We start from the raw sequence: 14,381 nt of genomic DNA on the forward strand, positions 1-14,381 counted from the left end.
TTTGCACAGCCAGAAGTCGATATGAGAAATGATCAGTTAGACTTATTATATACCAAACAGAATGAAAGATGATTCATATATTCTATAGGCAGCATACCGCCTTCTTACAATTAAGGAAAATAAACCTTTCACAGTTTAATTTTCACTACAGAGATAAAAACCTTGAATTTCATCTCAATACAGGCAGAAAGAGTAAATGCACCATACATGTTATGAGCTCTGACAACATCATTTTTGCAATTTACGGGCAAAGCTTGTTGCGTACAAGTAAGCAAACATAAGAATTGAAGAATGGATTACGTATGGAGTAAAGCCCTTATATAAGGAAGAGACTCCTTCATATTTAACTATTTGTCGAACTGCATCCACCGCACCATTGTACTTGGTTTTTTCTCCAGTAGTCATCATCATTCTTCGACTTACTGTAAACAATGGGTAGCGTAGTACAAGAATACCAAAGACCATCATAAAAGCAGGTATTATGAAAATCTTGTTGTCCTGCAAATGCCAAACAGTCATATGTAAGTATATCATATTAATGCTAAGAATGGATAAAATGAACAAAGCTATCTTCTAAGTTCTAAAGACACTAGTCATGTTAATTTTGTAGTGTAACTGAAAGCAACTTTTTCAAGTTTGCAAAAATTGCAAGGTCTTGAAAGCCCACTTTGCAGACGTGTCTTCAAACACTATAAACAAAATCCATGGAAGACAATTACAGCATAAATTTTTCCCCAAAAATTCTCCTTTTTAGCCTTCGTGAACAACCTATGAAAGTGTCAATCCAATTACCAAGGACATGTATGAAAAACCCATGCAACAAAGATTTGACAACAGGAAAGAGAATTGATAGATGATCCTCAAAATTACAAGCATGGCAGCTATAAACAAAACAAAAAAAACCTTGTTCTGCATCGATACAGATGTTGCCCATTTCGCACACTGATGAGATACAACAACCTCAAGGCATGCAGGGAGGTATCCTCGATAAGGACCACGTATGCCTTCTGATCTGAGTGTCTTGTAAAGAACATCAGAAGCACCACTGAACTTCCTACTGCCAATACCATCATTGCTGAAACTACTTTTAGTGGAGTCCAAAGAAAAGTGAAATTTTTTAGCAGCTTTGAGGTCATTAGCAAGACGAACTCGGGCATAATAGAGTGGATAAAGTAATTGAACATTCGAAATCAAAATTGGTATATGCCACAAAGGTGGTGTGATTGGGAAAAGCACCTGACGAGTCAAGAATGATGTCAAGATTCCTATCACACTTATGCTGTTGCCGCGCCAAAGGGAAAGAAAGCCTTCATGTTTGATGGTTCTCATAAAGCAGTCTTTCATTCCCTTGTAGGGACTAGAGAGATAACCATATTTTGTCATCTCATTCTGACATTGCATCAGGATACAGACCCGTTCAATAGGAGCTGTAGCTATCACTGCAGAAACCTGGGCGGCACATCGGAGTATTCCAACAGGCATAGATACATGATTCTGTTTACGAGTGTTGGAGTGTGTATTTGGAGCAACCACAGAGGAGGATGGCGGTGAGTTGGTGGATTATTGGAAGGAAATTTTGTGTGCAACAAGGGCAGGATTTCCTTGTATATTCCAAGGCAAATTGTGGTATCTCATCGAAGAATGGTTAAGTAGCCTATGTAAATCCGGTAACATGGAGGCATGTTTTGATCTTTCACCCATTTTAACAAGAAATATTTTTTGCCTACTTCCCTGTAAAAATGCAAGACCGTAAGCTTACTTGCATTTGATAGAGAGTATATAGCAGGGCTAAAGAAAAGAAATAGTCTACATAATTATATACCATGAAAAGGAAGAGAACAGAGTGATTAGACGTTCATACAATCAAGATCAAATCGCAGTTCACACCTAGTCATTTTTGGTTGAATAGAAGTTGTAAAGAGTCTAACATAAGATATGATTCAACTAACATATGACATACAACGTAAGCACAATAACAATAAATACAATTAAAATGCTAACTTTTTCAGCCATAGTGTTTTTTACATTTGATGGTTCATTCAGCAAATGCAGTAATATTGTAACATAATTATGATAATGGAATTACAGTATACACTACATAATATATAATTTAACATGTTGAGTTACTACAAAGCCCATGTTCATGATTTTCTGCTTCATTATTTATCAAATACGGAGTAACACTTACTAAAGTACTAAACCATATCCATATGATATCAATGTACGATTTAATAGTAGAATTGAAATTAGTAAAGACAAACACAAGTTGTGTTGTATTTTATTTTATTTATTCATTTTTTTTTTTTACGGAAGTTTTGTTGTAAAGATGCATGATTAAGGATATTGACATAAAAAATTTCTTAATTTGGATAATAGCTTATTGTAAAATGTTAAATGTCTATGGTCTTACTAACTCCAAACAATCATAGGAGAAATTCATATTCAATTCAAAGCTGGATAACAGTCCTATTCAATACACCAGTTGTTAACATTCAATAATCCCCAATGCAGCGGTGATTGAACAGGGCAACCAGAAAATTTTCTATCTATATTGACGTCGTAGTTGTGCAAGAAAAATAAATGCAAATAAGCAATTCATATATGCATCACTTTCATCATTTTGACGTACCAAATTCATTATGTGCCAGTCATGTGGAAGAAAAAGCAAAAATGTTCAATGGACCTTCATGATCCAGGTTATATACAGGGGAGAACTCAAAAAGAATAAAAACCATACAATAAAAAAGGGAGAAACCCCCTGAATATCAATTCAATGCAATGGAAAAGAATATGTTTCAATGTAGGACAGTCACCAAACAACAAATGAAGTAGATGTGCCATTACACAGATAGACCCTCTAGTATGGAGTAATATCAATTCATTAACATTGTCACACTATCCTTATTGGGATGTCGTAAAATAATCTTTACAGTTTATGCTAAATAATTAACCTAGTCAAGTACTTGTTGCACTACTGTTTGCATTTCTTTCTCAATCTCACCATTCCTCTTTTGTCTCCACCCAATAGTTCCACACAATTATCACTACCTGCTCGTTTTTAATCTTTTTAATCACATTTTTACTTCGTTTGGATTAAAGGAAAGGCGGGAAAAGGAAGGGAAGAGAAATGAAGGGATAAATTATCTTTCATTTGAATAACAAATGAGGAAACAAACGAGGAAGGAAGGGAATTGAAGGGAAAAGATATAAAGGGATTAAATTGCAAGAAATTGATCTCTCCAACAATTGAGGGATTTGGAAGGAAAACTCATCACTCTTCCATCCCTTCCCTTCCCAACCCTTCCCCTTTGCATAGTATAATTAACCCCACGAGCCAAATCAAAGCACAAAACTTCATTTATGGGCAGAGGGAGTAAATTAAAACAATTCGATCATATTTTTCCAAGGAATGTAACTATGTAAGGAGCATTGTCAATAAGGTCTGTTAAGGATTCACGAATCACGATACGTCCCATCCCAGTTAGTCAGTTACATAAGTGTGCCCTGAAGTCCCAGTCAACTAACATTACCCAATTACCCCTAAAGCCTTTAAAAAGAAGGCTCCTAATCAAGCTTCACCTAAAAAGAGGGCTCCTAATCAAGCTTCATCTAAAAAGAGGGCTCCTAACTGGCTAACCAAGGCTTCATCTAATGTCTTACCTGATAAATTAGACACCTAAAGTTCAATAACAAACCTAACAAATTCAGTAACAAAAGTAAGTAAATAATTTTAAAAACCTGAATTATTTTTTGGTGTTTAAAGGGCATGGTGAGAATTGATTCCAAGATCACCTGAAATCGGGAGAGAAGCTCTAATTACTTGAGCTATCCCTCACTCTCTAAACAATAATTACTAAATAGTAACATTGATTTTCCTGCGACAATTTCTTCTTCCATTTCATAAACCCAAAATTTAATATTTCTAAACAAAAATAAACATGCACGCTTTTCTACTATAGTACTAAACAAACATCTAAATGGAAAATTATGTTATTGATCAAAACCCAAAAAAAATCATGGAAAAAAAAAATCCAAATAAAAGATAAAAATTCAAGTCTTTTCTAACCCCTAAAATAATTATATAATTCGTATAAAGCACTGTACTTGAAAAGAAATAAACAATGGATAAAAAAAAAAAAAAAAAAAAGCAAAATTGATAAGAACTGTAAATGTAACATAAACATGTAACAAAAATGGCAGTAATTAAGAAAATAAAGGAATGTACCTGAAATTGGTTGCACATTAATGGAGTATACTGCAGGAATGTAGAGTAATGGAGACATTATTTGGTTGCTTTGGCAAATTGGCGACGGAGTAGAATCTTCCGATCTTGGAGGCGTAAATTGATCATTCATTCGTACTATGAAAACAAGGAATATGAATATTTTAAAGATGGTCCTCATTTGCCAGAAAATAAATAAAGATGTTCTCTTCCTACTTTTTTACTACAACTAGTATTTTTATTTTTCCCTTTCTTTTGAAGAAGAAGCCTAAGCTTAATGACTTGTGAAAATGTGAAAATATTATACTCCCTCGCTAAGCCTAAGCCTAAAGTTAAGTCGGTGCATTCATCACAGATTTTTTATTTTTATTTTTTTAATGGCAAAACCTAAAGATCGTCTTTAAGGGCGTTAGATGATAAGAGTTAAATGTGAAAATATTATCCTCCCTCAGCTCCCTCCCTTTTACTCCCTCCTTAAATACATCATTTTTCTTTTATTAATGTTTTTTTTTATAAGTGCATCACTTCTTTATTTGATAACTTTATAGTATATTTTATTATTTCTTTCTCTTACTTTAAACCCCACTTAAATTTTTTTATCATTTCTCTCTCCTCCATAGTCTCCACTTATATAATAAAAATATTTACTCTCCCTTACCTTCTTTCTCTTTCATGATCCCCATCTAACTTTTATTATAATAAATTAATCATCCACTCATAATATTATATTAATCTCACCGAAGGAGTAGTTTGGTTACCACAAATTCCTATGGAAAATGAAAATTCCCATAAATTTCAATTTTCATGGGTTGTTTGGTTGCCTTGTATTTTGTAAAATGTAGGCAATGACATTTCCTTGAGAAATCATAATAGCTGTGGGGTACAGGAAGTTTCTCACCTTGTAACCCCCTTGGTCAATTACACTTCCCACCTGAATTTTTAAAGTGAATTTACTACTTTAGCCCTGAAATAATAAAATTGGCCCTGTTTTTTTTTTTTTTTTTTTTTTTCATTTCCCTCCTTTTCCTGTCACTTTTGTTACCCTCTCCAAACTCCTTTGCTTTTCTAGTTGTGGGCTTTTGGGTGTTATGGCTATTGACTCTCATATCTCTCCATCTCTTTTCTTCCATAATCAACCAAGGAACCAAATTATAGGTATGTAACTTTATCCTCTTCTTCCTTGATTTGTTTATCAATTTGATTAGTAAGAACTAGTACATCTACATTTTCATTTTTCTAAACTTGTGTAAAGGATTTGATATGGAGGCTTGTCTAAATTGGTTTAGCAAGGGTTGAATTTTGCTTTCATTATTTCTCCGGAAATCTTGTTGCACGTAAGTAAAATGGGTGATATAAATTATGGGGTTCTTGAATTGACAGAAAAATTATTCCAATTTGATAACCTAGGTTTTTAAATTACCCCTTTAATTTATCTTTTAGATTAATTCTTGTAAGAATAGAATATTTCTAAATTTGAATGTAGAGCATAGCATGGATAGAGCATAAGGAATTATTTTTTGCAATTTTCTGTATGATTTTGCATAATCACTAAGATAATGCTGTTTCTAGTAAAAAAAAAAAAAAAATTAAAAACGTTTTCTGGATTCAAATTTTGGTTTATGGAATCTTCTGGATCTTGCTTCTTTAATTATTTCTGGGTTCAATTTTGTTAAATTTCATAAATAGTTGGATGGTTGGGGTTTAACGTTTTGATTAGCTTGTAGTATAATTGATGAACAAAGGGCTTAAATTTGTTTTGGGGGTATTAATCATGAGTCCATGATTCTGGAGATACTTTGGCTCAAATTATTTGTATTTCACTATGATTAATCACAATTTCACCATGATTCTTTATTGCTAAGAATTTTAAATGCCAGCTTTAGATATATATGAATTTGGTGTATGCTTGAACTTGGGCCCCTCCAAGGAGTATATACATTCTTTGTTTGCGTAAAAAAATATAAGGATATATATTAAGGCATGGATTTAGGAGTATAAATTTAACTACTAGAGCATATCTTAAGAGTATAATTTGAAGATATTGGTATATTGTGATTTGTGAGATTATTGCTTGATTTTACAATTGTTACTTCAAACTACACGGCTAAACTTGATGATTGAATCCTATAGTGTATTTCATTTGTGCTTATTTCATTTTTGTTAATGATTTTACATATTTCCAATCAAATGCATCTGGATTATTGTTCATTTTAAGGAGCTCTTTATGTAAATGAATATAGTTTTTCAACTTTCTATTTTATTTCATTGTAAATTGTGAAGTAGAATTAGTATACATTTGGTGATATAAGCTTATGAAGAGCATTGTTTATAAATATTTGTCAACAATCAGCAACTCCTCTCATTATTTTTGAATTTTGCTATAAATAAGATGTACAATATGCAAAAATATCTGTCTTTCATATATATATTTTCTAGGTACGATTAAGTTTAGATATTTAATACAACCTTCCTTTGAATATTTTAAAATTACTCTTATGCAACTAAGACTAATTTTTATTTGTTACTCAGTGATAAGTGTTTTATTTGTCCACTTGTCATGGCTTTTTAAACCCAATTTTGTACTCTTTCCCCTAATTTAATCCCTTTTCCTATCTCTTTTTGTGCACATTTATAGCTTTTCGCTTTCCCGGTCTTTTTTTATGTGTGTGTTCATGTTTGTAGATGCAATGAGAAATTGGCTATTTAGCATAATGCATGAAAAGCTATATTGGAAGCAAAGCACAGTACAAGAGGAGCGGGCTTGCACCCTCCAAGGAGGAGCGGGCGCTCTTACCTGAGCTACCACAAACTGACTTCCACCTGCATTACTAGGAGTGGGCGCGCAACCTTCGAGGAGCGGGAGCTCCTAATCAAATTTCTACAATCTGCCCTAACCTGTGCTGGCGCGCAGGGAGTCCAGGAGCGGGCGCTCCTATATACTGGAGCGGGCTCTCCTACCGTTCTAAAACCCGATTTTTTTACGGATTTTACAATGTAATTTTTGGGTGTATAAATACGACCCTTGATTTCAGTTTTTGGGATCTTCTTCCCTTTAGTTTTCTTAGTCCCTTAGTTTCTCTAAACCCTCTTTAATTAGTTTAGTTTTCCTCAAAACTCAATCATTGTATGAATTAATTGAAGTTTGTTCTCTTGAATTCAACATTTCCTCAACTTTGAAGCTTCATTAGTAATCTCTTTCTTGTATCTCTTGTTCTTTAGTTTCTGTTTTTATTTACTTTGAATTGCTAATTTCTTCCTTAATCTTGTTTAATTGTTGTTGCATGTTCAATCTATCTTGTTCTTACTACTTTTCTCAACTTGTTAATTTGATCTAGAATTAGAACTTGTTGCTATGATGTTCTTCACCATGATTAGTGAGTAGTTAATTAGCTAGGGGTTGGGTTAAGACTCAACCAAGCCATGGGTTGATTGATATTTATGCTTGCATGTTCATTTTGGGTTGATGATTGATTATTAAAGAATTGGTTAATTGCATGTGTAATCAGAAGGCCACTTATTGCTCATGTATTCACGTCTATGCTTGCATTGAGAGATGAAGTCTAGTTGTGAGCCTTTTCTTATACGATTATGCTAAATTCCTCTTGATTATGGTTCCTTGTTTGGATGATGTAGTAGTCTTAGTTGTAATAATTAGGTGAGAAATCCCGATTACTTGTGCCTTAATGCTTTCTTGGACCGATCGAAAGACAAACCATAGTTAGTAGTTTACTTCTCATCGTTAAGACTTGGTTGGCCTATCTTGTTAGTTAAGTTTGGTTTAGGAATGCTTAGTGTTGTGGCTTCGAAAGAAGGCAATGTTGAGTTCCCTTTCTATCACCCAATTTGTGTTCATGTTTGCCTATCGTTTTGATCTATTGGTTTGGTTGGTGTCGATTTCCATTTTCCCCCTAGTGTTTGTCTCCATAGTAGTCATTTAATCAAAACTCCCAATTTGTGACCAAACTAGCTTACAGCCGTTTCATAATCTTCGTGTTCTTGACCCATTTCCTCTGTATATGATCTTCTACTTACCCTAGACTTGTCTTAGGTTGGTTTAGGTAGAAATATTGTTTGGTTTTAGGGTGATTGTCCAACGACCGATTATTCCTTTACCACTTAGCTATGGCTCGTATGCCTTTAAGTAAAGAGAAGAAGATTGCAACAACATGTATTGTCATATATAGGCAATTGATGATCATGTTAATGAAAATAATGATTGATCTCGTGTATCTTCTTACTATTTTGAACGTCAAAATTCCAACGTCCATAACCTACCTATTTGATAATTCTATGGAGGAAAGGGTTTATGCTAGGATTTTAAATATTAGACCAATGATCCAAGGGAGTGATGTAGCATGTTTAAATAACCTTAGAATGGATAGAGCTTGCTTTTATAAGTTCTGTGAGATGCTTAAGGATGTTGGTAAATTGCAAGGAAATAGGAATTCAAGTTTGGAAGAAATAGTTGCTTTATTCCTTTTTACACTTTCTCATCATCGAAGAACTCAATTATACTTTAGAAGAAGTGGGGAAACAATTTCAAGGCACTTCAACTTAGTTTTACAAGCTCTTCTTAGATGTCACCATATTCTATTTAAAAAACCAGAGCCAGTGACTGAAAATTGCCAAGATGACAGGTGGAAATGGTTCAAGGTAAGTTGCAGCTTATAGTAATTTTTTTTTAACAAGTGCATACACATATATATATAATCAATTAATAAGTGAAAATTTATTGTAGAATTGTTTAGGTGCTTTGGATGGAACACATATCTATGTTCGTGTTGGAGACAAAGATAAAGTTAGATTCAGAAATAGAAAAGGAGAGATTTCTACTAATGTCCTAGGTGTGTGTACACGAGATATAAAATTTGTGTATGTGTTACCTGGGTGGGAGGGTTCAGCACATGACAATAGAGTTCTTCGTGATGCACTTTCTCGAAAAAATCCATTAAGAGTCCCTCAAGGTAATGAGAACATCTAATTTTTCATAAATTAGTAAATTAAATATAAAGATCTGTTGAAGACTAAATGGGTTAAAGACTTTTTTTTTTCTTAGGTAACTACTACTTATGTGATGCTGGATATATGAATTGTGAAGGATTTTTAACACCATTTAGGGGTCAAAGATATCATTTGAGTGTTTGGAAAAATGGTGCTCAACCACTATGTACTGAAGAGTATTTTAACATGAAGCATTCTCAAGAAAGAAATGTCATAGAAAGATGTTTTGGATTGCTGAAAATGAGGTGGAATTTTCTACAAAACACAACTTGGTATCATCGTAAGGTCGTATGTAGGATTATTTTGGGTTGTGCTTTGGTGCATAACTTCATTCGAACCTATATGAATGTCGATCCTTATGGAGCATTTGATTGAAAATTATATGCAAGAAGATGCTGGTGAAAGTATTGAGGTTATGGAGACTAGCACAGCATGGAATTCTTTTAGACATGACCTAGCAATTGAGATGTATGCCTCTTGGTTGCAATCCAAGGCTGATTAAGTAGTTGTCTTGATTTTAATAACTACCCTCGTACAACTTGTATTACGAATTTTGTTTGTAAGAATACTATTATTATTAATTGTACCATGACATGATCATACCAGAGCATGGACAATTTTGTGTACAATTTTATGAATTATATATATATATATAGACTGTTTTTGTTTTTATGATGTTTATTATTTTGAATGAGTTTTGCATACTTGCTAAGTATGAAGTTATATATGTCATTACTTATTATATACTTAAAGATCACAAAAATTTTGTATGTCTCCTATAATATGTGTGCTGGACAGAGTACATGCTTTCAAATGAGTCAGTGTACTGGTCAAGGGAGCTTCAAGCAAAGTGCTGGAAGCAACTCTACCGGAAACTTGTCGAGATGGTCACTACATGAAGATCATGCACTTGATAATGCCCTGAATGATCTAGTCGATCTTGGTGGATGGAAATCTGCAACGGCCAATTTAAAAATGGTGCTTATGCTAAGCTTGAAGCTCTTATGAAAGGAAAACTCCCTGGTTGTGACAAAAAAGCTAAGCCTCATATTGAGTCTCGAGTTAAGCTTTTGAGAAAGCAATACGATGCTATTACTGAAATGCTTAGCCCTAGTGCAAGTGGATTTGGGTGGAATGATGAGGGAAAGTTTGTCACATGCCTGCAAACTTTTTGGGATGAATGGATTAAGGTAATTATTAGAACTAATGTCCTATATTGTTTGTCTAATATCTTTAAAAAAAACTTAATGACTGAACTTTGTTTTATCATTCTACGTGGCAGATCCATAAGAATGCTGCAGGGTTACGCAACAAACCTTTTCCATTTTATGATGACCTAGGAAAGATTTTTGGCAAAGACAGTGCAGTGGGAAATGAAGCTAAAAGTGTGTTTGATGTGCTTGAGGAGATGGAGCAAGAAGAGAGAGGTGGAGAAGAACAAGAAGTCCATTGTAATGAAGAGGAACCTAGTCCAACGTCTGAATGTAGTCCTACTGGACCTCCACCATCAGCAACACGATCTACTACCAAGACAAAGAGAGCAAGGACAGAAACCATTGAAGCCTTAAAAGACTTTTCGACCAAGCTTGCAAAAATTAGTGACGTGATTGAAGGTGTAAGTGAACATATTGGTCGTCTTGCTAGTTGTTTTCAACATGAGTCTAATTCTGCAGAGAGAAGAATGAAAGTGACAAGTGAAATCATGAAAATGGAGGGATTATCTCCAAATGAGATTCTTACGGTCTCAAAGAAGATTGCTCTTAATCCTCTTGAAGTCGATTTCTTTTTCAGCCTTCCAGGCGACTACAAATATGCTTAATTATGTCCAAGGTTTGTTGATTCCCGATTAATAGGATCATATGAGATGCTCTTCAAGTCTCTTAATTAGCAAGACTATTATTGTTGCTTTTTGTGATGATACACTACAATACGACACCAATATATATGTGTCGGCTAATTTACTATTGTTGCTATGTCGATTAAAATATTTTGTGCAGCTTACTGTGATTTAAAATAGCAAGATTAAATGTAAATTTTTTGTAATGCTCGTAACCTGACATTTTATGGCTTTCATCAGGTTAACTCTTTTTTAAAGTATAATGTATCTTTTCATTTGTAAGGGAAGGAAGGAAGAAACAATACTTCTGTAAATTTTTTGTAATGCTCATCTTTTGTAAAGTATAATGTATTTTTTACGCTTATGTGGACTAGTGGAGCATGTAGTTTCCATATGATTGAGCTTTGATACAGAGGATTAGATCAGTGGAGCATGAAGCTGTCATGAATGAATGTAAAAAAGAAAAACGTAATTTAACTCTTATTAAAGAAAAAATTAAGAGTTGTTTGTTTGTGGCAAGTTTCAAAAATAAGGAATGTATTATAATTTTGATAAAAGGTAGTTAAGTTTGTTAAAATACATGAGAAATGTAGCAAGTGAACTTAAAATTTCCAAGTATCAACCAAACAACTTTAAGCCAATTTCAAGGAATTTCATGTAGTAATTAGATTCCCATGTATTACAAATTCTTTTGGGAAATAACTTCCATTGCAACCAAATAGTCTCATTTACATATATCGATGCAAATTTTTGATGGCAAATATCTTTAATTTCACACTAGCAAATATAAAAATTAGATATTAATAAAGTATTCGTCGAGACGAATAAAACTAGATCTCATATGACTATGTTTGTTACTCCCTCCGTCCTTTAATTAGATTCCTAATTCGAGCATTTATTCCTCACATAATAGAGAGAAGTTGGAATCTAATTAAGGGGACAGAGGGAGTATTATATATAAAGAGAAATTTAGAAGATTCCCTCTCATTTTTAAGAGTTTAAAGATTCTAAATAGGACTAACATTATGAAACGAAGGAAGTAGTAAAATTAACATTAATTTCACCGATCGACGCGTGATTTTGTCATGCTTTCTGAACTTAATACTGTTTTAAGTAATATATTAATCCCTTATCTAAGGCCCCAGGGCGCTTATTAGCAAGATTCTTTTTTTATTCATTTGATAATTTTTGCACATTTTTAAATTTTAAAATAAGTTATGGGTAGGGTATAAAGGTGTCAAACGGCTAAAAAAAGTGATTCGATTTAAATTTTAATTTGTAAGATCACAATAATTAAGTACAAAGTGCTTCGCTTATTTAATCCTGAACTAGATCCGTCTCGACTCAGTTGAATACGATCTAGATGATGAAATTTACTATGTACTCCGTATAAAAGATTGTTACATACATTTATGCAAGTTTTATAGCTTATCTTTAAAGTATGTTCAATTCACCTGATTTTTGCTTCTCTAAACTTATCCAGGCCCATATTTGACCTAGGGAAATCGTGGCGGTTGACCAAGGTCAACACAAAATAAGGGCCCAAATTCTAAATTTTAAGGGTATGTTCAATTCACTTGAATTTCACTTATCAGAACTTTTCTAATCTTACATGATCTTATTAAACATTTTTAAAACAAATTTTAGTTATAATTTGTAATTGGGTAACCTTTAGTAGAACTTAATTTTAGGGCTGTCAAAAGTTGACATGACACAATAACCCGACACGAAATAAGCGGGTTTTGGTCAAGAATTCTCGATCCGTTTACATAATTTGGTCGACACGAACACGACACGAAATTAAATGGGTTAGGTTTGGGTTGAAATTTTCAACCCGAAAACGACACGCATAACCCAATTATATAAATGGGTTGAACGATAACCCGTCAACCCGAACCCGACACGCTCAATCTATTAACTAGGTAGTAAAAAAAACACTACTTAATTACCTTGACACCATTTATACATTTTGGTAATGTTTTGGTGATTAATTTGGCAAAAAAGATTATAATTTTCATCTTTTGTAAATTAAAATTTAATTTGGCGGTTTATTTGAGACAATTCTTATGTATGATTGTCTTGTTAAAGCTACTAGTTTTAAACCCTTGTGGTATCTCTTGCTAAAACTACTAACATTAAACTGTTATAGTATCTTTAATGAAATAAATATGTTTTTCTTTTTATTTTTTTAATTGAATATTATTAGTTTATTGCATACTATGTGGGTAAAAGGTTACACGGGTAACCCGTTTAATAAGCAGGTTAGGTTTGGGTCAAGGGTTTTCAACCCGTTTAATAAATGGGTTAGGTTTGGGTCAAGGGTTTTTCAACACGTTTAGCATCGACACGAACACGAATCCAACACGACACGGCCCGTTTGACAGCCCTACTTAATTTTTTTCTGAACTTGACTTAACTGAACTTATTTGAGTTTATTACACCTAAAATAAGTGAAAATAAGGTGGTCCTAAGTTTTCAATAAGGTGGCCAATTTGGCCTAGGGTGAAGAACAAGAAAGGTAAAAGGTACTCAGGGTTTTGTTTTTGCAGGATCAAGAAACGCAAAGGATCAAGCTTGGAACATCTTATGGCTAGCGCCGTCAATGGATTTTCTCAACCCCTTATTTGAATTATCAAGCAGTTCACAACATTTGTACCTCCAATCCATGCTTTAGTTCTTGTAGTAGTATGGTTAAGAGGTTTAAATATTCTCCTTGTAGTCTCAAGTCAGTTAGGAGCTAGCCTCCTTTTTTAGTTCTTGTATTAGCTTATACTATATTTGTTAATTAGAGGATAAAATATAACCACCAAAGATCATTACACCACAATGAGCCAGCAAGTTCTACAACTCAAAACATTTTGCATAGCCAGAAGCCGATATGAGAAACGATCAGTTAAACTTATTATATACTTCCTCAGTTTTTTAATAGTTGCAACACACCTTTTATCACGTTTTTTGATGAGTTGATTAAATTAGATAAACGAATTGATTAAGCTATGAAATTTTAACCGTAGCAACTTATCTTTTTCTTCTTATCGGTGGTAAAATTTTGTAATTTAATTTATCCGTTTACCTAGTCTAATATCTCCCTTAAAATGGGTGCCAAACAGGTGTGTTGCAAGTAAATAAAAACGGAAGAAGTACCGGATAGAATGAAAGACGATGCATATATTCTATAGGCAGCATACCGCCTTCTTACTTGAAAATAAACCCGTCATGGTTTAACTTCACTACAGAGATAAACCTTGGATTCCATCTCAATAACAAGCAGAAAATACTGTATGAGTAAATGCACCATACATGTAATGAGCTCTGACAGCG

At 33.5% G+C, this 14,381-nt stretch overlaps 2 protein-coding genes across 2 annotated transcripts; one reads left to right on the forward strand and one right to left on the reverse strand.

The window, feature by feature from the left end:
• Positions 1-228: 228 nt before the first annotated feature.
• On the reverse strand, positions 229-1,482 carry LOC145578216 (ADP/ATP translocase 1, mitochondrial-like). Its single transcript, XM_081635574.1, has 2 exons — positions 904-1,482; positions 229-498 (listed from the first exon to the last, which is right to left on the reverse strand). The coding sequence occupies exons 1-2, from the start codon at positions 1,480-1,482 to the stop codon at positions 229-231; spliced, it is 849 nt and encodes a 282-aa protein (XP_081491700.1).
• Positions 1,483-10,170: 8,688 nt separating this feature from the next.
• LOC145579398 (uncharacterized) lies at positions 10,171-11,042 on the forward strand. The gene is made up of 2 exons (XM_081636643.1): positions 10,171-10,413; positions 10,506-11,042. The coding sequence occupies exons 1-2, from the start codon at positions 10,171-10,173 to the stop codon at positions 11,040-11,042; spliced, it is 780 nt and encodes a 259-aa protein (XP_081492769.1).
• Positions 11,043-14,381: the final 3,339 nt, after the last annotated feature.

Source organism: Chenopodium album, chromosome 14 (assembly GCF_948465745.1).
Source record: "Chenopodium album chromosome 14, dcCheAlbu1.1, whole genome shotgun sequence".
In the NCBI taxonomy this organism is placed as follows: Eukaryota; Viridiplantae; Streptophyta; class Magnoliopsida; order Caryophyllales; family Amaranthaceae; genus Chenopodium; species Chenopodium album.